This window comes from Rhopilema esculentum, chromosome 21, assembly GCF_057945365.1.
Source record: "Rhopilema esculentum isolate cy_ngs chromosome 21, ASM5794536v1, whole genome shotgun sequence".
NCBI classification, from domain to species: Eukaryota; Metazoa; Cnidaria; class Scyphozoa; order Rhizostomeae; family Rhizostomatidae; genus Rhopilema; species Rhopilema esculentum.
This window is the reverse complement of record NC_142835.1, coordinates 3,123,887-3,148,586: the sequence shown is the minus strand read 5'-3', so window position 1 is coordinate 3,148,586 and position 24,700 is coordinate 3,123,887. Positions and strand designations below refer to the sequence as shown.

The window sequence follows — 24,700 nt, the reverse complement described above, 5'->3', positions numbered from 1 at the left end:
CAAGGGTCTTTACAAATTCCGAAAGAAAACAACCAGCGGGGCTTTATTTTGGACCCAGAATAGAGGCCAGGCATTGAGATTGCGAGGAGAAATATTTGTAGATTGGAACAATACATTTTCATAATATTAAAATGTTGCAAATAAGATAAAAAATCAATTCATCAATGCTTACTCAAACTAACAAGGGTGTGAGTTTCTTCAGGACGAATTTCTTTAAAAAGGTTCATAGTTTGGAGGTTGTCTTAACATGTTTGACTTTTTGAAGTGACTAGCCACGTGGTGCCAGCCAAGACCCTCTGCAAGCTAAAAAAAGAAAACAACAAACAATTGTACAGATTTATCAACAAACAAAAATGAATGGAAAATGTACCACATTTGCAGGGGGAAACCTTGCTGTTATCTACAGCACGATCTAATGTACCTCATTACAGCATTTTTACTTCAAATGGATCATAGAGGAAACGATAAGATGACAGGAAATCAAGTACGAAAATATTAGATAGATTTCCCCTTGTAAAAAGGCCTCAGTCAACAACAGTTGGTTAAAATCTTACTTGTACTGACAGCTCGTCGTATTTAGGAGATGCTGACTGGTCTTCTTGGAGCTTCAAAACAGCTTTAAGTGCACGTCCGTAATGCTTACGAGCAGTTGCATGACGTACAATAAATGCCAGCGTCTGTGAACGAATAAACGGAAGTCTAAGAGAGTAACTGTGAGACTGGAAGTAGTGCAAAGACTGGAAAGGACATTTGATTGTTAGCATCCATCAATCGAAAAGGTCTTAATTAGCAACCACTGCAGTTAAAACGAATACTGGTTGCATAACTTCAGCAGTGTTTGCTTCAGTTAGACAAGACATTCAAATACAAAAGCCAGTTTCCCTCATTTTAGATTTTTACTACTACTGCTCAGTAAATATTGCTCAGAAAGCAGTAACAAACAGCACTATAAGGCAGTCATTAAGACATTTAAGAACAATAAAGATTGCAGGATTCACCTTTGAATCTGTTGGGTCAGTCCATTTAGAAAATTCTTGGAAAGTTTCGTCAAGTCCTACAAGATATGAGGCAATAAAGAGGCTGTTCAATTAGAGATGATTAGATGTCACAGTTTTTGATTAAAAGTTTTTATAAAATGAGTATGGAGAAATCGCATGAAATTAAAAAAGCTGAAACTTGAAATTCGATAGGCCTGGAGTCATGTGCACATGGGCGGTGGGCCTAAACTCACCTACCTCGAATGGCTGCTTCAGCAATTACATATATGAACCGCTCTCTTTGCCTACTGACATGATCATCCTTTGATTCGAAGCCTCAAATGCTGGAATAATTGTTCTCGTTGCTTCCCCACCTTTGTTCTCGTTGCATACGATCCAGCAGAACTTTGTTAAAATCAACAGAAACACAGATACCTCAGTTAGAGCTGCTGCATACGATCCAGCAGTTCCTGCGGCACACCATATTTTAAACAATTTCCTACGACAGTGTTTTTCAATGCTCCTAAACCCCGAAGACACCATCGCAATTAAAATGAAATAACACTGATGAGAGCGTTTCATTAGGTCTTTTTGCTCCACAATATTTCATTCTTGTCCATTTTAATACATTAGTGTATATTTAATACATTATTTTTTATACAGTATTTTAATACATTATTTAATACAGTGAAGTCTTCACATAAATAGCACAAAATGCACCACACTGGACGGAAAGGACTATAAAAAAACTTTTACCTGTATCAATCGCCGGCATCATTGGCTCTGCACTCTCTGAGATCAACACAGAGACATCACCTGAAATCAAGTATTATAATACCTACAGTGCTTGCCAAAAAGTCTTGGTACACTAACGTAAATTTTCAAGGCCAAATTCAGCCATTCCCCTTCCCCTCTTGAACAATGTTGGTTTACTACAAAACAAAGTATGGGATAGGGAAGAACGCTTTTTTCTGCGACTTCTATTATATTTTTCCAATGGGGGGAAGGGGTGCGGAAATAGTGTAGTAGGATATATACTCTGTTTATCACTCTATTGTTGTAACTGCACATGCGCACTGTAAATAGTATAAAAAGCCTTGTTATTGTAATTAAAGGGAGATATTGAGTTGTTGTTGAATGATAATCTTGTAATGATGTTTGTGTGTTAATAATATGGTGAAAATTACAAAGTCGAGTTTCCCTTGGTGTGAAACTGAATGAAACATAAAGCTCTACCATAATAGTAGTATCCGGGAAAAGAATTGAAAAATATAAAAACACAACGCGAATTGCTGGGTGTTTCAAATACTTTTGGTACAGACCTCAAAAGGTATTGACTCACACACCTTCAAATGCGATCTATCCAAAATAGCAATATACGCTTGGAATAAGTGTTATTAAGCCCTACATAAGCTTGAATTTAAAAGTAAAACTAAAGATTACCTGCAGTTCTGTCAGATGTTATCATCATGTCAGCCATTGCAGTCCCCTGAAATCCATGAAAACAAATAATATATTTGGAATCAAATTTATCAATATAATTATATATTAATATAATTTATCAATATATGAAGGTGTGTGGTTTAAAATCGTCGAAAATGGAAAAAACCTAAATTAAAAATTCCATGCAATATAAAATACGTTGAGACAAAAACTACGAAATTTAAAAGGATAAAAAATTGGTTTCATAAGAGGTGTCGATAGCCCTTTGAAAATATTTTCACGTGAGGGTAGGCACTACCTTAGATATGCATCAATTGACCAGTTAAAGATTCACAAAACCCCCGACTTAACGTTCTTCAAAAGAATTTATCACAATAATAAATCGCACGAAGTACTTACATAGAGAGAGGAGTCAATGCAAGATACATGTAGTATATTATAAAGTACAGATTACATGCATAGCTAAGTTTATTTGGGAGTTGTAATGAAGTACCTTAAACGTATAATTTTAAGTACAGTTATCCTGCGCTTACCTTCTTCAAAAGGGCATTGGTAAGGACATTTCTTTTCTTGTCCATTTCCCTGCAGAAAAGAAAAAACGAGTAGAATGTATTTCAGCGCCCAAATATCACCGAGTTTTCCGCCAACATAGGAACGACAAAATTGCTCCATTTCTTTAAGTGGTATGATAATTCTTATTTAAAACAGAATAAGACGTCAAAAGTATACTTTTTGAAACCTGTTACACAAAGCGGGTGACAAAAGTCGTCAATGAATTCGAGATCACTAGCCCTGACTTTGTTTAATGAAATCAAGTTAACTTGGACACAGGGGTAATAGCAGTCATGATTTAGGATAGAAGAGGTAAATATATACACATACACTTTAGTTTTGGCAGCATCGTCACTCAGATCTGTTTTCATAGCATAGTAAGTTGCCAATTCGTTGCGGTCAACCTGAAATCATATTTAGAGAAGACATGTTACATAGAGTATTTAAGAAGAGTGATCCATTCCTGGGACATTCCTGGGGTACTATGGGTATTCAAAAGATATTGCAGGGATAAAATAATTAAGTGCTTTTAAAATACATTTACATACAACATTATATCTAGAATATAAAAATACGGTATAAAAATTGCTCTCTACAATTTCAATCCAACTTCCATTCAGTCATATACGGCTCCAATTACTAAGTACATCGGGCTCCCTTCAGATTACATCAAATAGAATGAATCAGCGAAAAGGGGACATACATGCTCATACGCAGATTAAATTGACTATTCACATTAAGGTGTCAGAACGACGTAAAGAAAAAGAGATGGAAAACATACCATTCCTATGATTCTATCTGAAACTTTGATTATTTCTTCCAATTTTTCTTTACCCTGCAAGAAAAATATTCTGAATGAGAAATCTGAAAGGAACTGTAGAGGAGGAAACTGGTTGTGGATTGGTGGGCATCCACATTTCCAGGATTGTCAAATAACAACGAATAGCAAGTTTTCAGGGACAATATGACAGCATGGGAGCACCAAAATGTTCCTTTGATTGATGATATATAGGCCCATACTGGAATATAGAAAGATTCCCATACTGGAATATGGAAACACTTATCAGGAATACCTGACACGTGATGGCTTGGTAGACAGCTTGGAGCCTCGACCCTTTGCTCAATGTGATTTAAACTTGTGATTCTTCAAAATATAGCTATTACAAATGAGAATCAATGTTACTTAGATACTCACTTTTGTCGAATCTATAGAATTCAAGTATGCATTATGAGCATGGATGTTGTCTTGCAATTTGTCATACAGCTCTATCTGTTTCTGGTGACCGTCAAGCCTTCGAAACAAAACAGATTTGATGATGACGTTAATATTTAAAAAATGGGATTTATTACTATATAAGACACTTCAAGCTATTTAATGTGACGCACAACAACTGGCTTAGGCCAAGGAAATGGAGTTCCTTTATTAGAAGAAGAAAACATCCCGTTGCTCTGTGTGAATGACGACGAAATAAAAGATCTTGCAACACAGTAGTAACTCTAAAAGTGTCTGGGAAATTTCAATGATTTTACTTATAACCTATGCGGTATTTCTATTCAATGCTCCTTCACACAAAGAGGACCTTACATTGCATTCTGCCACCCTGGACACAGAACCACCCTGGATGTCCCAGATAATACTAGTCCCTTGAACTTTGCCAACCGCCAATATTGACAATAATTGCCATTATGACCACTGTTTCACGGGTTAACAGGAGAAAGTCTTTTTTTGAGTGAGGCAACCCTCCGTTCAATCGTCAAAGAGCATGCGCATGGAACGAAATCTTTATTGCGCATGTACTAAGACAACATAACGGAGGGTTGCTTCACGCATTCGCTCATTCGTCTTTCAAACATTTACATGGCTAACTTCAGTGAAATTTCTTGCTTAATTCCCCTGAGAAATTTTGACCCTCTACTGCAACCATAGTTTATAACCCCCCTACTGCAGCGGAAAACTACCAAAATTTGGTTAGATGCCACGAAGTAAGTGACATAGCCTTAACCGTATATGTGTTGTTAAAGGACCTGAGTCCTTTCTCGTCCTTATCGAGGGAGATGCTAACCTTCTCTCGGCTCATACAACACAACGGGCACCTGTATTCAAACAAAGTATAAAAGATATTTTTAGTTGCAGGGTATAGCTTTTGGGTAGTAAAATTTGCGCATGCGCAACAATAATTTAATTTCGACTTGCTGACAGCATGATCATGTCTGTGATCATGCTGTCAGCAATTTATTGATGAAATTTGAGGAATTTAATTCTAATTAGTATTTCAGGCCATTATTTCTAAAAGATTAGAATAAACTAACTTTGGAATCCAGGCAACCATAAGATCTTGCATTGCATCTTCATAACCCTTCAATACCTGAAAGAACAGCATTGAACAAATTTTATCTTAAACATTAACAATATAGAATCTTTTAATAGAAGCTGCACAAACCGGCTATTTTAAATCATAGGAGCGCTTAGAGTGACAAAATAGTCGCGTTTAGAAGAGACGCTGCGAATAAATAGTTATGGTGAAAGAGTGAGAGGAGCATTATATTTCAAACATGCAAATCTACCAAAAGATGCGGTTATCCAAATGATACCAGAAACCGTTAAAAAAGACCTTGTTTATCCACTTGGTGTGGACGATACACCGTGGTGGAATTGGAAAAGTTGATAAAGCACTCCATGTTTACTGGCCTTTTTTAACTGAGGCATTGCATACACAGGAGGTACAGACAAACCAAGATGAGGAAAGTAGCATATTGCACAAGATGGTCAACAAGGAAAGAAAACATGATGAAACAAGGCACCTCTGTCTGATCTTTCGGCTTTCCATTAACCTTTGCGTTGTTATTGGATACTTTGGGTGGAGGCACCATGTACTGAAGCGGGTATTTACTCTAGAAACGAAAAATCATGTGATCAGAAGGTGTTTCACATAAGAGCAATATCATCCATCTTGAAATCTAACCTCTTTTACATTTCATTCACAAATTGCAGAATATCTTCTTCAAATTATGCCGTTTTTCTTATCCATTGACGGGTTCACCTTTAAAGGCCGACAAGCTATTTGCTCCTCTAGCTTTCACAAATGATTCACCTATGAGCATTCTGCCATTAAAAATCATACTCTCTTCCCCTTTCATTATCCCCTAACGTTTTTACTCTTTTCTTATTTTATATGAATTTCTGTATAACTTTAGATCATTACCCGGCAATTTATCCATCATTAGTAGAATACATAATACCTTTGCTTTACGTACCATTAAAATTTTGTAATACAATAAATGAATCTAATTTTCAAATCACCAAGCAGGCTTAAAAAGGGAACTTAAAAAAATTATTTTCACTTACAACTCGCTTGCCTCCTTCACTTTTGGCAAACGTGATATTTCCAGTTAAATACTGACCATGTTTAATTGCTTTAGGAATTCTGAATGAACAGAAAATAATTTTACATTTTATGTAGATCGCTGTAAATAGGGTTCAAAGATTTGAGGATTTCAATCACATGTAAACAGTTTTGGAAGTGTCATTACAGGACTTACTATGAGCATATTAAAAAACTGCATATCTGCATATGTGTGTGTTATAACAAGTAAGATCCTTTTTTAATATTTTCGCCTCAAAAGAAGTCATTAAAAGTAAGTGAACTAAAGTTAGTGAACTAAAGAGAGTGAACCAAAGTCATTCAAAGTGAAAATTTACGAAAAGTAAAGGGGGCATGTCCCTTGTCATCCCTATTTCACCCAACCATTGGTTTTAAGGCTGTTCGTAAAAACAGTCTGATATATATAAATAAATCGGCAAGTGACAGAGACTGGGCAATCTTTACAGTCATGTGCTAAATTTGCTGATTGGCCTATTTTGATCCGCAATATGGTAAAGTTTCCTAACTTAGAGTTTTCAATGTTCTGAGGATTTGAACTCTGAAGAGTGTCCGACGCAAAGCTTTATTATGGCTTTAAATGATTTTTTTCAAAGCATTTTTTAGAAATTGATCTCTAAAGTGTAATTATGAGGCAATATAAGAGACACCAATGACTAAACTGTTCAAATGATATAATAAGAAATGAAGGCTTAAAGAATTTTGAATACTTGTCGTCATTTAGGGAAGTAATATAGACTTGGCATGTCATTCCAGGTTGCAGTCTCCTTGACGAGAATTTCGATCGATTATTCGCAGTGTAAATATCCTTTCGTCTCGCGTAACAATCCAATGTTATTGGCGAGTTCAATTTTACAGAAAGGTTTAAAACCATGTTACGCATTTTCTCTAGCTGGTCTTTCACGTCATGTCGCAACTGAAAACGAAGTTTTATGTCAAATCGATATGAAAGCTATAACGTAAAATTTTGAAAATGTAAAGATTTTGTAAAAATAGGATGTAAGTTGACTTTAAATGTTAAGATCTCTTGTAAATAAAAAACACAACTAGGTTGAGAATTGAATCGAGAGCTTCCCAAGCATTACATAAACTGTTGTGAGTGGAATTTGAACATTGAACATCCACAAATTGTGATCAAGCAATTAAATGTCAGTAAAACTAAAGCGTCTATGTAGAAAAATGTTCGCTCACCTGAAAAAGCAGTGTCATCGATCCATTCAGCTTTGCTGTGTATTTATACTGAAAAAATATCACTTTAAATAAAAATAAAGACAATTCTCTTAGAAACAATTTTCTTATCTATCGCCTATACTTGTTTAAAAATAAATAGCTAGTTTTTTCAGTAACAGTCTTTTACAATGTCACAGATCAGAAAACATTGATTGGTCTAAGGAAAATACACTGAATAAGTTTGTTTTATTTTTGCTTATTTTGCTCTATCTAATCGATCACTGAATACTTCGACAATTATGAAAAAGTTTGTAGCAAAGTATAAAGTATACCCAAATAACGCCAGTAAAAATTTATATTCAGGTGAGTATCGAATGTAACATGAGGGGAAGAATGCCAAATTTGATTGGTTCCTTGGTTTATCCAATCAGGGACCGCTAGCCTCTCTCACAGTTGAAAATTCCATTAGAGATAAACGAGCTCTTTCTTTCTGTCTGAGTGAAGGACGAGAAGGGTAGCGAATTTCAAAGCTATCCTACTCTTTATTTACAAAGATATAAGCTTTGAAGTGAAAGAGATTCTGGTCTGGTGGAACCTGTGACTAGAGGCATGTAGTAGCCTTATACTAATAGTCAAATAAGCTGACATGTCCCTAATACAAACCTTAATTGGAAAAGCATCCCCAGCTCTGATAAACTTCTTGTTTTGGTCAAAGATCATCCAGTATTGCGATCCGTATTCTGATTCATAAAGCAAATCGTGGAGCAGGGGGGCTAGTGGGGTAACTTCGGCCTCTTTGGACTAAAATGATGAATTAAGTGTCTTAAAACTGACACAACCAACGAGGAAAAAGCAGGTTGAAAAACACGAAAACTTGAAAATTTTGTATAACGCCAGACAAGCTGTAAAACTGTAGACTGTTGTTACTGCAATTTACTCTATTCTAAATAGATTAAGTTACTAAATGAAGACAATAGATAAAAAGTATGGAGAACGTTTTAAAGTTTTCACGATGTTAAATCACGATGTTAAACTGCTAACAGTGCTTACTCACCAGCGTAAAATTGTACGTTAAAACTAGTTCGTAGATTTGTTTGCCTCCTGGAATAAGGTCTCTTGCTCCGAGAGGGCGTAGCTTACTATCTTTTGGCCTACGAAGACAAATTATACCCTTGAAGAAAATGGCTCTTTTTCGCTACAAAGCTAACGACAGACACAGCAAAAAATGGCAGTCAAGATTAGAAGATTTATTGTAGTCCAGTAGCTGAGGGTTGGAACAATTCAACATAATCGCTTAAAGAAGTGGGACTTTATCACAATCATAAATAAAGTTTCTTCTTAGACACGATTTCATCTTATGGTATATAGAAAATCATATTTACAAAATATCTAATAATACGATTAACAGAAAAAATGATGCAGCCAGTTAGCCTTCTGAGGGGGTTTTGAGATAACAGCTATGATGTAAACGGGCAAGAACAACAAAAAGTAAACACTTAATAAACCAGTACAGCCTGAAAGTCTTTATATTAATTCAATTTATTGGTACCAATATGTATGATTACTATTTCTAATCACTTACGTCAGTGGTAGTACATAGTGTGTTAGAGTAGCAACAGGTAAAATATCCTCTGCCATTGATTGACATGTGACATCAACTCTAGTAAGACCTTCACAACCGTTCTAAAAGACAGATTTGATCTAATCAAAACGAAAATAGATTTATTGCAACTTAAATCTGCCGTAATTCAATTCATTTTCAGCTAACGCAGAGGCCCCTAGATTTCAATGCAGAAGCCCCTTTTTGTGTATTGACATCGAGCTTACTCAATGTTAGAAGTTCCCGTGTCATTCAAGTTTCAGAATTTTGGTGTTAGAACATATTCTGTATGAAAGTAGCTGAGCAAGGATTCATGCTGTATCTAAACTCATCCACTACATCGTTGGTCAACTCTAACCACCCACTGGGGAAAAACGATTAGACCCTTCCATTATTACATTAATCTAGTTTGGTTTGTCACCAATTTTTTGATTGGATAGTTTGAAGATCGAATGGAGTGTATGAGCATCATTCTCATATTGAGCATCAAAACTGTTCCATATACATTTACGAGAAAACAAATGGATTTTTATTGACTCTGAAGGTTGAATATTATCATTTTCTGCTTATGCTTGAGCTTAGAATGTCAAAAACAGGACGGAAGATTTCAAAACAATATCCCTCAAACAGGAAGCGAAGGTCCATCAAAGAACATTATGTAAAAATTGGTTCTCAGAAATCACTCAGAAAGAACATCTCTACAAGTCTTTGTTGAACTTACCAAGAAAATTTGCTTGCAATTTGGTTCTAAACCATGGAATTCTACACTATACAGGAGATTCGACGTACCAATGTTATTCCACCATCTTGCTACGCAAAGTTCTAAGGTATAACCACCCTAAATTGAAAAGAATGGATATTCTTTTAAAGCTTATTTGCACTCATAGACATGTAAAATGAGACAAAAAAGCTTGAGATGTTCATTTATACATTTGATATTTGCATGCGTTTAAATCGATTTAATACTGTAGCTGAGCAGAGGGAGCTAAGAATAGCTTTATAAATGCATGTTTTAAGCAATATTTTAAAGGCCGTCTTTGTGAAATTACCAAAAAAACAATAAAACCAATTTGCTGCGTTAACTTTCATTGCTTATCCACTCATGTTTCAATTGAATTCCGCATAAATAACACAATAGAGAGTTCAAGATAGTCACGCCTAAGACAGCCTAAGACAAATTAATATATGTTTATGATAAAACTCACCAGAACTTTAACATACAACCTCGATGTATTAAGAGGCTTCAACGTGACATACTCTCGCATATCGTTTTCAGAAAACCTGCTGTCTTTTTCCAACTGCAGCACATGAACAAGGTACCGCGCATCTTGAGAAGCATCTAGTGACTGGAGTGTTAACTCTATAAGAAAATGCAATAGCTATACAGCTATAAGGCTATCAGGAAAGTTCAAGTGTTGTGTTTCACTGATCACATGAAAAAACAAGAGAGGCTTTTACATTTAGCTATTCACGAGCAGAGCAGCTAGTTTGCGAATATCAAAAGAAGGGCGAGGAGGTTGTTGAAGAGCCTAAAGAAGTAAAAGGTTTTTGGAGAGGGATAAGATAAACAGCAAAACGTATAGAAGGCAACCCCACAAGGAACCTTCAACGAATAACATAAGGTACGAAGTATAAAGAACAGGAAAGAGTGCGAAGAATGAATAAAGACTCCATTAAACAAATCAGGATAGAGAAAGAGCGAAATCGTTCGAAGTGGTAAAATAAATCAAAGAGGATAAAAGAAGTAGAATAGAGAATTAAGTTGAACATGAAGAGCAAAGAGAAAGAAGGAAATAGAAAACGAGGAATGACGCAGATTTATCGAGGTAAGATATATAAGGAAAGATGAATTTTGCTTAAGATGGTTTGAACATTTGAAATAATTCTCAAGAAATCCATGTGATTCAAATAATTAACGCAGCAAATTAATACTTCTTGTCATAAGATTAGATTAGTTGTTATACAAGGCATACAAAAGATTAGAAAAAGATTCATAACAAAAAATGATAATTACCAATCCATGTGCATCCATTAGGAACTGCTATAAAATGTCTTTTCACTTCTCCTGGTTTGAAATCTTTTTGAAACTTTTCAGGAACGTCACTGTCGATTTAAAAAATACTATCTTTAAGCTTTCTTTTCACAAATTGGTACTTTATAAATTGACTACCAATTTACAAACCATCATTGCCTTGAGATTTTGCAAATCATTCAGTAACCATAACGTACTTCTAGAATGTTAAAAATTATGTTTTCATGAAAGTTGAAGTTGCACTGGGAAGTCACACAGTGAACCTGCAAGTTAGATGTTGCCGTGTCGTTTGTATATGTTTGGTCTTGTGAAGCTTTATCATCACAACTACATAAGCACGCTGGAACTGTTTATTGTTACCCAGTCCTGAAAAAATCAGCTTTGTGTTCAAAATACAAACCTGGAAGGGACAACCACGGTAACTGGGACTCTAAATAGAGGGCCTTGGTTTTTATGCGAAATTTCATATGCACAAACCTAAAAAGAAGAAAAGAGGCATAAAATTGAGGGGAAAATTGATGCTAGATTTAAAATTCTGTTTCTAATTTCTACAGTTTCTAATTTCAGTGTTTTTTACTATTTTATTGTAAAATTCACATTGACGTGACGGTATGCATGTTTTTCAAGGGACATGAAAAGCAAGTTGTCAGAGGCAAACTTGGAGTATTTGAGCATCAATTTTCACATATACGGAGCATATTACGGATTTGAGGAGGGCTGAAAGACACTGGACGTTTCAACATGCTAAAGCCCAAAATAAGAAGTGAGTAAAGACGAGAAAACAAGTGCATTCTTCCGATGACAAAACGTATCCTTATAACCAAACGGCAAACGATGCTGAAGAATTCAAAGAATAATTTTGACATGCCTCTCCATAATGTACCCCTTGATTGAGGCCCGTAGTATCGACTCTGATACCGATAGTTCTCTCTGAAAGCAAAATAAAAAATTTCAAAGAAAGTTAATTTATATGGCAATACAAGACTTAGATTATCTGATACGGTCTTTGATATCTATATACCAATACATGTCAGTTGACAGCATTGAGAATACTCAACAGCAGCCATATTTGTTAGTAACTGACGTCATCAGGCTATATCTTCGTGCACTAAAATTACTTATATCAACTTCCACCGTTCATAAAAGGTGCTCATAAGCTTCGGATTCTCGTGATAACAGGCACCCATCAAAACGAGTCTCAATTATTGTTTTAAAACAAGATTGGCTACGAAGGTTACCTGAGTTCGCTAAAGCGAAATGCGAAGGCGCCGTGATCCATGGCACAGTTGCAACAAGGCATGCCCGAATGTCAAAAGTGAATTTTAGGTCATTTGCTACAAAAGAACAATTTAAAAGTTTAGCTCTAAAGAAACTTTACACATGTTTCTTACTTCAATTCTTACACCAAGTTTAATAATAATAGATTAGGCAAACACGGCCACCGCCCAAAATAGATTAGGCAAACACGGCCACCGCCCTTTCTGTGAGGGTATTCTTATCTTGCCCTGTCAGAATTAAACATGAAAAGAGAAAGAAAACTCTCAGCTTTATGTCCATTTTCCTGATATGTATTGCTTATTTCTAAAGGGTACACAAAACATCACAAGATGAAATTATTACGTTTAGCTTGTGTTAAGCAATTCATACAACCAAACGGTCCCTCTTTAAAGATTCCCTTGAAAGTGCGTTTGCGAAATTAGCCTCTTTAAATTTAAAATCTTTACGTCAAAGTTAGTTTAATCTGGTGTAGGCTAGACCAATAGTATTCAGGCTCTATCATTCCATGTTAGATACAGTTCAGTTTCTAATCTTGGACCGTAGGGCCAGTGCAGTATAAAGTCAAATCACACTTGTCATACATCACAAATTACTGGGCCAGCAAAACAGTCCAAATCAACGAAGTAAACTCTCACCACAATCTTTGTGGAAAACCGGCACAATGGTGACATTTCGCAGGCTTGGCTGTCGAAACTGGTATGGTTCACGTATGTAAATGCCTCTTGATCCATTTTCACATTGAATCTAGAATCAGGTGATTAATGCAAACATGTTTATTTTCCACTATTCATACTGATATGTCAACGTATATAGATACAAGGGCGAAAACAAGAGAAGGGAAGGCAAGTTCTAGTGAAGTACTAGTAAGAAGTGAAGTCAAGTATTAGTACATCTTGAAATTGCATTGACTCTGAAATCAATCTCATTTTATTGTTCGTGTTTATTACTGCTGCATAGGTGATGTATTGAAAAGACAATCAGTAGTAAGATCAAATAAAATCAAATTCTCAGAAACAACAACGTGTGCAAATTATCACAGGACAATTCCGAATGTTCTACTCTATTTGAACTACTTTCCTCGTTAATTTTTAATAAACACAGAATATAAAACACAAGGCTTGAACGCATCTGTGATAGAAAGATACCTTAAACGTGACATCATTTATCCACGGCCGAGATTCAGACTTCATAAGCTCAAATGCTTTGTCGACCTAAAAATAAAATTAACTGTAGAGTTGGCATATTGGCATCCATCCAGAAGCAGTCGGGTTGGATGCTCTACAGTATCAAAAACTACAACATGCACTCAAAGAGGCATCCCCACATACCCCACATAGACCATTGAATCCATCAAGGAATACCCTATCTTTTGTGTTGAATATCATATGCGTCATGATTCCCAACAGTATCTGGCACCTTCCACATTCAGCATATCACCCCCACTTTATACGCTGAGGATTGTGGGGCGAAAATGCAATTACCTGCAATAACATGGTTCAGCTTTTTCGTGCAATTTCGAAATAATTCTATTAAATAAGTTTTGCTTTATGTATCCCCTAAGGCTGCACAAATCTTGTAATGGTGAATGTACGAAACTATTTATAATCCACTATTTATAATCCAGTTCAACGGTTCAAAAAATTAACTACACATTTCCTTAGATCCATTCCCTAAAATTCTCTCTCTTTTTGTCGTTTTCTCCTATTCCCACTTCTTAAAAATTTCAAGAACTTTTTTCTGTTACTCACCACTTATTCATAGACTAACAACTATTCAAATATTAATGCCGTGAAAGAAGTAACTTGAAAATAGTAAAGGCCATTGTGTGCCCATAATCTTCTAGTGTTGGATCTGTGCATCGTTTTTAGTTATTATTGTAGAAAAAATGGGTGAGCGAAACATAATATACAAATGAGCCGTGTACCTAGGTAATTATTTAAAAAATATATATATTGGCAAGGTAGGGGGTGAGGCGAGAAAAAAGCGATGAATCTAGCTTCCCTTTTAAAAATCTTCTGTGGCACTTTTAAGACGTTTTTGTACAACTATTTGATGGTATCATTTACTATTTTAAAATCTTTTTTGATATGACTCTAAACTTGAAACAAATTCTTTAAAGAGCTCTCATCACAGTTTGAGAACCAGACTTGAAAATTTGGAAGCAAGCAAAGTGACATTGGAGTGTGGGGTTGGAGTAAAACTGGGATTAGGATTAAGATGACAAAAATTTCATCCTCACATCCGAACTTTGGAGCAGCCAAATAAAAAGGGTGACAAATTGATAATAATTAATACATAAAATCATTTACTGGAAATATCTATACTCACTTGCAGCATACCCCTGCCTTGAGTAAGCTCTTCTGAACCTGTAAACAAACAAATAGAGTTACTGTAAAAGATGCTTTGCGTGAGAAAGGCTTCAAAAGCTTATTTTGTTGCAACCTTCGAATTTAGCAACATAAAGACTGTGGTACATATTCTCAATTTTCAGATGCCATACATGTTCTCACATAAAAGAAACAACACTGTATAAAAAACAAATGAACATTTTTCAGTTTGAATTTACCTTCAATTTTCAATGCTGAATTTTCCAAACATCTCCGTATGCTGTAAGATAAAGTAAAGTAAAAAATATAACAATAAAGATGAAATTAATCCAATAGAATCAAGTTCCTTTCCTTTTTTTACAACTTTGCAAAAGTTTTCATTTATCTTAATTCGAAAAAATTTCGTTATCAGAATCATACGACTATTATCAGAACATTTGTTTTGTTATAGAAAAGTTACTATTTTACAATCATCAGAGAAAAATTCTAAATGATGACTGTTTTCTACGGAGTCTTGAATTTGATTAACTCCATCAATTAAAATGATCATTAAACTTTCTTTCCTGAAAATTTAAATAATGAATTAAACAACAAAAATATCAAGGAAACTAAAAACTGTATTTTTGATAAATGCCCCCTACTTTAAAATGGTTGCTTAAAAGACCCCCACCCCTGCTCGAAATAACGCCCTCCCAAAGGGACGAGAAATTTAAAGAACACATTGGAAGTTCTCGTCAAGTAAAAAAGTAGCCTTCTTCTCGTTATCTAGTGTTTTGCAGCTGGCAATCCAGTTCTAGTTGATAATATACATAAAAAATCAAATTCATTTCAAAATTGTTAGTGCAGATTAACAGGGAACAGTGTTACCGCAACAGTATAGGCATCAATGCTTGCACAGGCCAAAAATTGTCTGCTACAAAGAGATTGTGGTGATATAGAAATTATTATTAGCTTTTCCTATAAAGAGGGTGTAGCCTAGATCACATGACTTGGATCTCCGGGAAGAAACATTTCTCACCTCGGTGGGGCATATGCAATGCACTCTGCCTTTAGAGCTGAAAGCAAAACCGCTGAAACGAGAGAAGTATGAGAACGGATCTAATCATCCTCAAAGATGAATTTCCACCATATTGACTGTTTTGATTCTTGGATAGTCTATTTTTTACAGATACTTTTACAAAGGCAACAATTGATCACATCAAAAAAATACGATCTGTTTGTTTCGAAGTGATAATAAAACTCAGGAATTTCTTCTTATGAAGCTGAACACAAGCTAGAAAAATTCTCCCCGTAGCCTGTTTTTGAGAACGTCGAGATGAAACGTATACGAATGACTTGCATCGCCAGCTTACATGATCATCTGATTATACGGAAAGGGAAATCCGTAAGCAGTCAAGTGTATAATGAATACTAGAGGAGAAGGTCAAGAGCTTTGCGGGAATCCCACTCAACAATCACTACCAGACTCTAAAGTCACTTCTGAAGATTAAAGCGATTTTTTCCAGCGACTTGTATGATATTTACAATAAAAAAATCAATAATGTTTTAGGGAAGAAGAGGAAGCAAAAACAGTAGTAATGAGGCACTTAGATACTAGCTTGAGATAAGATATGCACATGTTAACAGCTTACATAAACTTACCCACGCCTCCACAAGCGTTTGGCGATGACATTGACGTCCCGTTCATCAACTGTGTATTTCGTAAAGTCCATTTTGGAACAGAGGTTATTGCTCCTCCTGGGGCAGTTATACACACACCCAATGATCCACCTGCGCAGGGGCCCCTTGATGACCAAGTATACTGTTTTCCCGGCATTTTCTCCAGGGTTGAGTACTCTGCTTGCATCATTTCAGGTGATACGTATGCACCAACACCTAGATTTAAATGCATTTAACTATTCAAATTGTAGTAACATTGGGAAAAAAATATTTCTATTTCCAGAGAAACGGTGACTGAGAGACTGATTTAATATCTCCAAAACCGGAATTTTGTTATAAAGATCTCTGATCAAAGCAATCTGTTTTTTTAATAATAAAACCCGTCCACTCAGGCATTCCTTCTTCACAAAATACCTGCACAAGAATCTGCTGAGTCTATCAGCCTAGCACTTCACAGAGGTAAAGATGATAAAAATCTCCTTGTATATGCAGTGCATAAGCACATGTAAATAAATCCTCGGCTTACCAATTACAAATTCTGACGAGCCACCAGGTGCCCCAACGGTCGACAAAGCAGGACCATCATTTCCTGCACTTGTGACAAAAATAATATTGTGCTTGCTAACAGTTTCGTTGATCATCTCGATAACACGACTATAACAGAAAAAAACCAAGAGATGACTATGTCTTATCAGAAAAAGCATAAAATTAGATAATATATCAAGATAGTATAAGATGTATTCTAATATAGTATTGAATGTAACATAGTAATGAAAACAGCAAAGTTCTTACCCTGCGTTAGGCCATTTCGATGATTCTCCATAGCTCATGTTAATAACATCAACTTTATTGTCAATGGCAGCGATTAGCTGGAACAAGAAAGGAAAAATTGAGTCAAATATGGATGAAAAAGGGTTCTGGTGGATGAATATGGGGACAGCGTTTATCGAAACCGCTGATTATAGTCGATGTTTCCAGCCTACTGCAAAAGCACTGTGTAAGCTGTTAAGGCCAATTTGAACCAAATGTTAACTCAGTTTGAATGTAGAAATATTCATATACTTCGAAGCCCCTGTCAACCATTCTCTATTATTTATAGCTGAAGGACGCCATTAAATGTAAAAACTTTTTTAATCAATCTCACAGACAGTTACTTGGGCTCAACACGGCATGATAACTGCATTATAGAGCACATAGGAAGTAGAAGCGATTAAAAACAAGAAAACATCTAAGACATTCTATTCTTGCTGTATTTTGAGAAAAAAGAAATTACATTTACAACCTACCGCCCTCATTATTGCCGATCCAGTTTCCATTGAATCCAATTTCGTGTCACCAATTTTCATTGATATCACCTGATAAACAAGCACAAAATTTAAATTGTTCATGAATTAACAAGATGACTCTGTTTGTAATAGCAAGAAGAAATTTTAGGAAGGACAAAAAATACACCTCTGTATCGATATCTTATCAAATGCTGTAAATTCGATATTTGTGATTGAATTTTTCTTCTTATCGTTGGACTTATAACAGAAATACGTGCATGCAGTTAATGTACGGTTGGGTAATTTAGAGGCCTAGACTGCTTCATGTTATCCTATTTGACTTCATGTAACCTCTTTAGTTAGTCAAAGCAAAGGAGTAGTCATGATAAAATAAATCTTCTTATTAACAAATATATTAAAACGGAATTGAAGACATTTGCATCCGTTAAATCTTCCCAAGAACTTTCGTTTGGCATTCCAATTTCAACTTAAGACAAAAAGAGGTCGCAATGGAGAAACATTTGACTGAATCAAAATCTAAATGGTATTCACACAGGTGATTTTTGACTTCCGCTAATTTAACTTAACCGGGTAATCTTTATACTAAACCGGCCTTACCAAGCTTACGTCTATTTTGTTGGTTCGCTAAAACAATATCACCACCGCAAAAATAGCAATCAACTTTGTGCAGTCAACCAACACGGTTCTCTAACATGGTATTATATATTTGAAATGCAGTAGAAATGCATGTCAAGCATACCCTAGCGCCTGGTGCAACTCCATTGTAGGCTGGTGCATCTTCGTGGTATCCGGCTGCAATGCTTGCGACGTGAGTGCCATGACCACCTCAAGAAAACGGAAATGTGTTAGAAAGTTGAGGTGGAAAAGGGTGCAAAAATGCCCTGAAAGCTTAATCAAGTCTGCATAGGAAGCATTGTATAGCTGAATTGAGTTGAGGTAATTTTAAAGGAAAGAAGTTTCACTATTGATTCAATGATATTCAAAATTGTCTACTTTATAAAACTGCAATGTGTATTTTTTGCTTGTTTTGTTAGTTTATATCCTCTATCATTTTAGATCTATATCGAAAATTCCTCTATCATTTTTGGAAAAATTAACTGAACTTCTTTAAAATTATGATAACTCATTTGCCTTGGAAAAATTGTCGAAGCTAACAGCATATCAGAAATTAATTTTATTGTAATCGGAAACTTGGGCAAAGGATTTGGGAAAAATAGAATTTCCACCTATACGCTCTATATATATAGTGCTCAATGTTGCAGAAAAAGGTGACTTATTTCATATTACGAGCTCTTCATTTGGTTTGACTGACAATAAAAGATCTAGCGAGGATGGCATTGCAATTAAAAAGATAACGGACCAAAAATCTTTGCCAAACCAAATACCACACAAACATTAGAATTGTATTAAAAACTGCTTTCAGAGAGATGAAAACTAGCAGAATTGCCCCGAATAATCCTCGCAAGAAAATACCTAAGATGTAATTAACAGTGAAATTAGCTTAATTCGGTTGCATTTGAAAACAACCCCGAAAAGAACCACAACTGAGATCCCATATAAACCTATTAAAGCTACAAATTTATCTATGTATCTAGTATGAGCATAAATGCCCTGACATTATTTTGTAGACACAAATAGTTCTGAGATTAGACTTAAGCACAATTTGGTCTAAAGAGCTTCTTATTTGCTAAAATTTTGGCATTACCGATCAGGCATTATCAGGGGTTGCTGCGATTTTTTGAGTATTTTAAAAGTGCTTAAAACTCGTAACCAAATGAAAATATAAGGAGATGCAGTAAAAAAATGAAGCACAAATATTTATCATATGAAGCTACCAAAGCAAAATACATTTAGCTTTCTAACATTGTAAAGAGGGGAATGATTTTAGTAAATAATTAAACTCACTGCAGTTGGTAACAATTGATAGGGTATTGCCTTCGTCGTAAACATTTATACTATAGCTGAGCATATCTAAAATGGAAGAAAAAGAATTTGTTGTTAAAACCATTGATCAAAGAACATGATTGGAATGAATGGACATAATAATAAAACTTAACAAAACTTTACTGTATAAATAAATGAAAGAATGAAAATCTGAAACACTTTACTATATCATTTCAAATTTTTTTTAACTTTATTGGTATAAAAAATTTCCAAAATGACAACACGTGAAATTGGGTCTATATAAAATTGCAATAAAAAATAGCTCCTTAAAAAAAGGTATTTAACCAAAAAATGTTTGTAAAATTGAAAATGAAAAAGTTGGGGATCTATGCAAGGGCAAACCTAAGTAAAGAAGAATTTCTTACTATAAAGAAAATATTTCAAACTCAAAAAAAAAAATTTCATATGGTTATGTACAGCCTCTAGATCTCTTCTCCCTACATCTGGTTCCTAACACACAGAAACATAATGACGAAACTGCTTGGCTTACCATCATCTCCAAAACGTGAGAAATCTCCTGACGTTCGAAATGGCCTTAGAACAGTGCAACTGGCCAAATCCCCCGTTTCTGTTGTATCAATACAGGCACTGAAAAGCAGGAAATACAAAGCCATTAACATGCAGGGTTTTGTCTGGGTGACAAAATGGCAAAAAGGTGATTGTCATCTTGGCAATCTCATATGTAGGGTAAAAAAGCAAAGTTATAGGCCATTACCACAGGCAAAAAAGCAAGACTGTGGGCTAAAATTTCTGAATCATTGAAGGCTAAACCATGGCCCCAGATTCAGATGCAGAACCAAGCATTCGTGTTCTTTGACAATTTACATATTGATTGAAAAATAACTCTCTATCAATTGAACCCTTTTGATTGAAGACACACTCAGAGTTCATAGCCTGATGCAGTACTTTCTAGTCGATTGCTTGTAAAATAAAATGTATCTGTTTTATCTACAGCTGATTCAAATATCAGTACCACCTTATTCTAGGATTTTCTTAAAAGGTATTACACACCACCAATCGTCTCCATCATGAAAAACCACACAGTCATAAACAGGGCCAAGGTCTTTGTATTTCTTCTCAAGTGAATTTAAAACCTCAACTGCTGCCTTGCAGTCTTCATGGGTAAGTCTTTGCTCCTGGAGCAAGCAATATAAAATGTTAAGAATCAAGTTTTTCTCGTTATATAATAAAAAATAGGTCAATAGTAGCTGCACTTTTTATAATCGTTCTACAAATGATACTATAAATTGATTTTTCAACTTTCAAAACAATATGCAATAAATACCAGTCCCTTTTAAAAATTCCCACAAAGTATCATAATTTGGACAGTCTCAGCCTCTGATAAAAATTAATCATAACAAAAATATTTATTGCATAATGGATCTTTCTACCTTTTCCGCAGGAAAAAATTAATTTTTTATAAAAGATACAAAAACTTTAAACATCTATTGTGGTGGTACATGTTGTCTTTAGATTGTTGAGCTAAACAAGATCAACATGATGCCAAATGTACAATTAAACAGCTTGTTATTCAATTTAAGAAATGCCTAACAATGGAAGGTATCTGGGGCCGTATGGAAAAAAACTAAGATGGGGCCCCTTTTTACAGAGTACAAGAAAGTCTTATCCAACATTTTATACCATGTAAAACACAAAAGCAATATGTAAAAATGATAATTTTCCTTGTTAACAGAGGAAAGCTTAGTTATGGAAGCTAAAGTTGAAGAACTTTAAAGTTATTGAGAATAAGATGAATTGAGCAATGTCTTGAAAACATGGATATTCAAGGGCTCCTTTTGGTCAGAGGTCCCTGGCCATCAAACAAAGGTGACCTAAGGTGTTAAAACGAAGGTGTTAAACCATTACTGCCTACAAAACATATATTCCTAGATTGTTATTACAAACAAAATCTTAAAAAATTACAACCAATTATTGTCAGTTTATGTTTAAGAAAAGACCTTCCTTTCCTGGTATGGATGACATGCTCAAAAATTTTGTTCTTTTCCTTTGGCTTTAGTTAGTAAAGAAGCATTCATCTCCTAGCTGAATTATTTACAATAAGATGGTTGTACTTAAAATCTACTGGATTAGTTGTACTTAAAATCAATACTTACAGATGTTACAGGTGATGGACAGCTCTTTTCAAATTCAAATAAACGCTGGGTAGCATCTGCCAGACTGATGTTGTGGCCAGGAGACCAATGTTTTTCTTTCACCTCATTCTAAGACAAATTTTAAATACAACTTAGCACTAAATCATGCTCATGATTAGCACTAAAATGCAACTTAGATGGTACTTAAATGCAACTGAGAGATAAACAGCAAGAGAAGCATGCAATGCTTGCAGTATTTGGAAGAATTGTTGAAAAAAGAAAAGGCTCTTGAAAACATATTGCTAAAATGTGAAAAGGTTGAAGATGGTAAATATTTTTGCTGAAAAATATGAAAAAACTTACTTTTAAGTCTTTGCACAATTCAAAACATGGCTATATACATAATACCTGTATACTTCTATTTGCCTATGTATTACCATTACCTGGAGTCTGCTTTTCAGTCGACTAGGGTACAAAAGATACCCACTTTTGACCCCAACATGAAAGACACCTGTTGGATTTCTCCAATGGTCTGGAACCTAAACAAAAAAATTGATTCATTGATTAAATTCACCATTAGCTGAATTTAAGTAACTGAAGTAGATTTAATACTGAATAATCTTTACTTTCATTGGCTTCTATGAAACTTCACATCAAATTGTTTGCAACTCAACTTTTTCACATCAATCTATTTTATGCCATTTTCTGTGTGAAGTCACACAGGGTAACTAAGAGGGTTGCAAATGTTTTTCTGTTTGTTAATGTATCAAATAATTGTTTCAATGTCCAATGAGTTTAAAAAACATGTAATTTATCAACCAATTTTGTATACCAACCACCCAGAAGTGGTAACAAATGATGGGTTTGATTGGTTAAAAAAGGAAATCAAAACTCACTATGAGCTGCCTGCCTGTCAATCCAAGTAAAATTCCATCTTGAACAGTTCTTATAACAGTTGTATCTACATCTCCACTTCCAGAGCAATCTATTAAATCCACGATTTTTCTCTGTCCTCCTGGCAGTTCCTACAAATTATAATTAAATCATGAAAAAAATTAACTCTTTTACAAAAATATCAATATTATAACATAACAACAAACAAACAAATTTTTGAAAATGGGCCTGAATTTAGCACTGTGCCTTTTTGTGGCCCAGACCAGAAACTTTGTTGTGCGCTCGTAATATACTGCCCACACAATCAAATTTTCCCAGTGTGGAATCCATGTTGCCTACACAGGAGATATCTGGCATAGACTAACAGTTTTCCATTGTGTTTCTATTGTTCATTGGCATAAATCCAGCATAAGATTCAAATGGATTCCACCCTGAAAATTTTCCATCCACACACTTTTGCATACTAGCAGTGCAAAGTCGCTGGTAGATAAAATTTTAGATTATTAACATTACAATTTCACTAATGTAGGCGTTATCAAGCACGCAGTCACAAATTTCCAAAATAAACTTGTAAGCGTAAGAAACATAGTTTCCAGTCTGCTTTTACCCAATAAAACAGGCCCTCTGATTATTATATTGCAAGTTGTAACAAATTTACTGATCCTGTTTTAATAAATAAAAAAGCATTTATTTGTTTTCGAATAGAAAAAAAAGCAAACGAAGTACTGCACTTCCTACATGCATAAAACTCTGACATTACAATGCAGCATATTCCGCTAGAGAGCGGCCTATATATACTAGGGGCTATTGCATGTATGTTTGAGCAGCCCTTAGCTGGCAGTACCACAGAAAGAGCATTTCTCTGAAGCACAGAACACCGTAAGGTAGCGTCTAACTGTTTCATAGAAACTTAAAGCAAGGTAATTATTTTCAGATTTACCCAAAACAAAATACGCGACTGCCGTTAAGCTAACCCAAAACTAAATAAAACATGGCGCGATTTTTCCATACCTGTAAACCCGGCGCCGCAGGATCTACACCAGAATCAAATACAGCTATGAGTACCCCATTTCCATCATACTCAGGAAACTTATTTATGAACCTCTCGGCGCCAATCTCTTTCTTGGGAAGCAAGGCGTCCTCCGGAAAACAATCCAAAACAATCTCTGGAGCGTACGCCATTTTGGTTCACGAACTAGAAGGTTGTTGTTGATGTTGGGGAGAATCAGGGAGAATTTGTTGCCAGCCTCCAACAGGTGTGCTCCAAAATTAACCCATTTGCTTTGGTCTTCAAACGTGTGACCCATTCGGAGCACCAGCTGTGGAATGTTTGAATAATATTTCCAGCTGCCCTAGAACACTCACGAAACTTTTATCTTTAGAAAATACGTTGTGTTCACTGGATAAATTCTTACGCTGAATGTTCCATGGAGTTCAAGTCTCTTATAAGTCACAAGTGACAAAAGAGTATTTCCGATTTTATGTACAATGAATTCTTTCTTTACCCATTCACTGGTTTCTTGTTCTAAATAAGGTTTAATGTGCTAGTTAGTTGTAAATCGGTGTTTTCGACTGCTTGCCTGTACAGCTTGTTAACTGTATCTTGATAAAGTAAGAATCCCATATATGGGTATATTCTTAATTTTTTTTATGAGTGAACTTATTTTGTATGCTGAATTTAGCTGGACTTACGCTCTCGTGCCTGTAACATCAACATGGTGTTGATATTTTGTACCAGTAAAATAGTATCTCGCCTTACGATACATTGTTTTGCATCTCTGTCACCCTTTTCTAATTCAAAATCCCCATCTGCTCAAAAAAGTATAAAATTGACTATAAAGCATAACTATGGGAGTAAGTGCTTAACACCATCTTGGGGGACTTGCCCTATTTACAGGAAAATGACAAAAAAATCAAGGCCGAGTTTTTCATAAAAACATTATCAATTAAAAGCAATATAGTATCATGTAAGACATTCGAATACCTACAGGCACCACAGAGCATTGAGAAAAGTTGGGGGGTTTTAAAAAGTGGGGGAGGGCTAAAATCGAATAAAAAGAGGATT

The 24,700-nt window shown here is 35.2% G+C and overlaps 1 protein-coding gene and 1 non-coding gene across 2 annotated transcripts; both read right to left on the bottom strand.

Moving 5' to 3' along the window:
* Positions 1–102: 102 nt before the first annotated feature.
* On the bottom strand, positions 103–23,847 carry LOC135684416 (tripeptidyl-peptidase 2). The gene is made up of 40 exons (XM_065199974.2): positions 23,647–23,847; positions 22,638–22,766; positions 22,185–22,280; positions 21,763–21,870; positions 20,660–20,784; positions 20,139–20,236; positions 19,610–19,675; positions 18,444–18,529; positions 17,705–17,773; positions 17,211–17,287; positions 16,945–17,072; positions 16,401–16,634; positions 15,778–15,829; positions 14,999–15,039; positions 14,761–14,798; positions 13,578–13,643; positions 13,068–13,176; positions 12,393–12,488; positions 12,023–12,084; positions 11,555–11,631; positions 11,137–11,225; positions 10,328–10,482; positions 9,844–9,960; positions 9,105–9,205; positions 8,577–8,673; positions 8,186–8,323; positions 7,544–7,591; positions 7,063–7,268; positions 6,319–6,397; positions 5,775–5,864; positions 5,283–5,338; positions 4,168–4,264; positions 3,754–3,807; positions 3,303–3,376; positions 2,954–3,002; positions 2,421–2,466; positions 1,734–1,793; positions 999–1,054; positions 555–677; positions 103–303 (listed from the first exon to the last, which is right to left on the bottom strand). The coding sequence occupies exons 1-40, from the start codon at positions 23,815–23,817 to the stop codon at positions 214–216; spliced, it is 3,753 nt and encodes a 1,250-aa protein (XP_065056046.2). The 5' UTR covers positions 23,818–23,847; the 3' UTR covers positions 103–213.
* Positions 4,930–5,057, bottom strand: LOC135684987 (U6atac minor spliceosomal RNA). Its single transcript, XR_010515924.1, has one exon. It is a non-coding gene; the product is annotated as a U6atac minor spliceosomal RNA (small nuclear RNA).
* Positions 23,848–24,700: the final 853 nt, after the last annotated feature.

Excerpts from the sequence above, each read along its gene's own strand:
- LOC135684416 (XM_065199974.2), bottom strand. The coding sequence starts at position 23,817 with ATGGCGTACGCTCCAGAGATTGTTTTGGATTGTTTTCCGGAGGACGCC. Across the intron at positions 16,635-16,944 it reads CTCGTCAGAATTTGTAATTG|GTGTTGGTGCATACGTATCA; the intron begins GTAAGCCGAGGA and ends ATTTAAATCTAG. Across the intron at positions 15,830-16,400 it reads AAACGCTTGTGGAGGCGTGG|CGGTTTTGCTTTCAGCTCTA; the intron begins GTAAGTTTATGT and ends CTCTCGTTTCAG.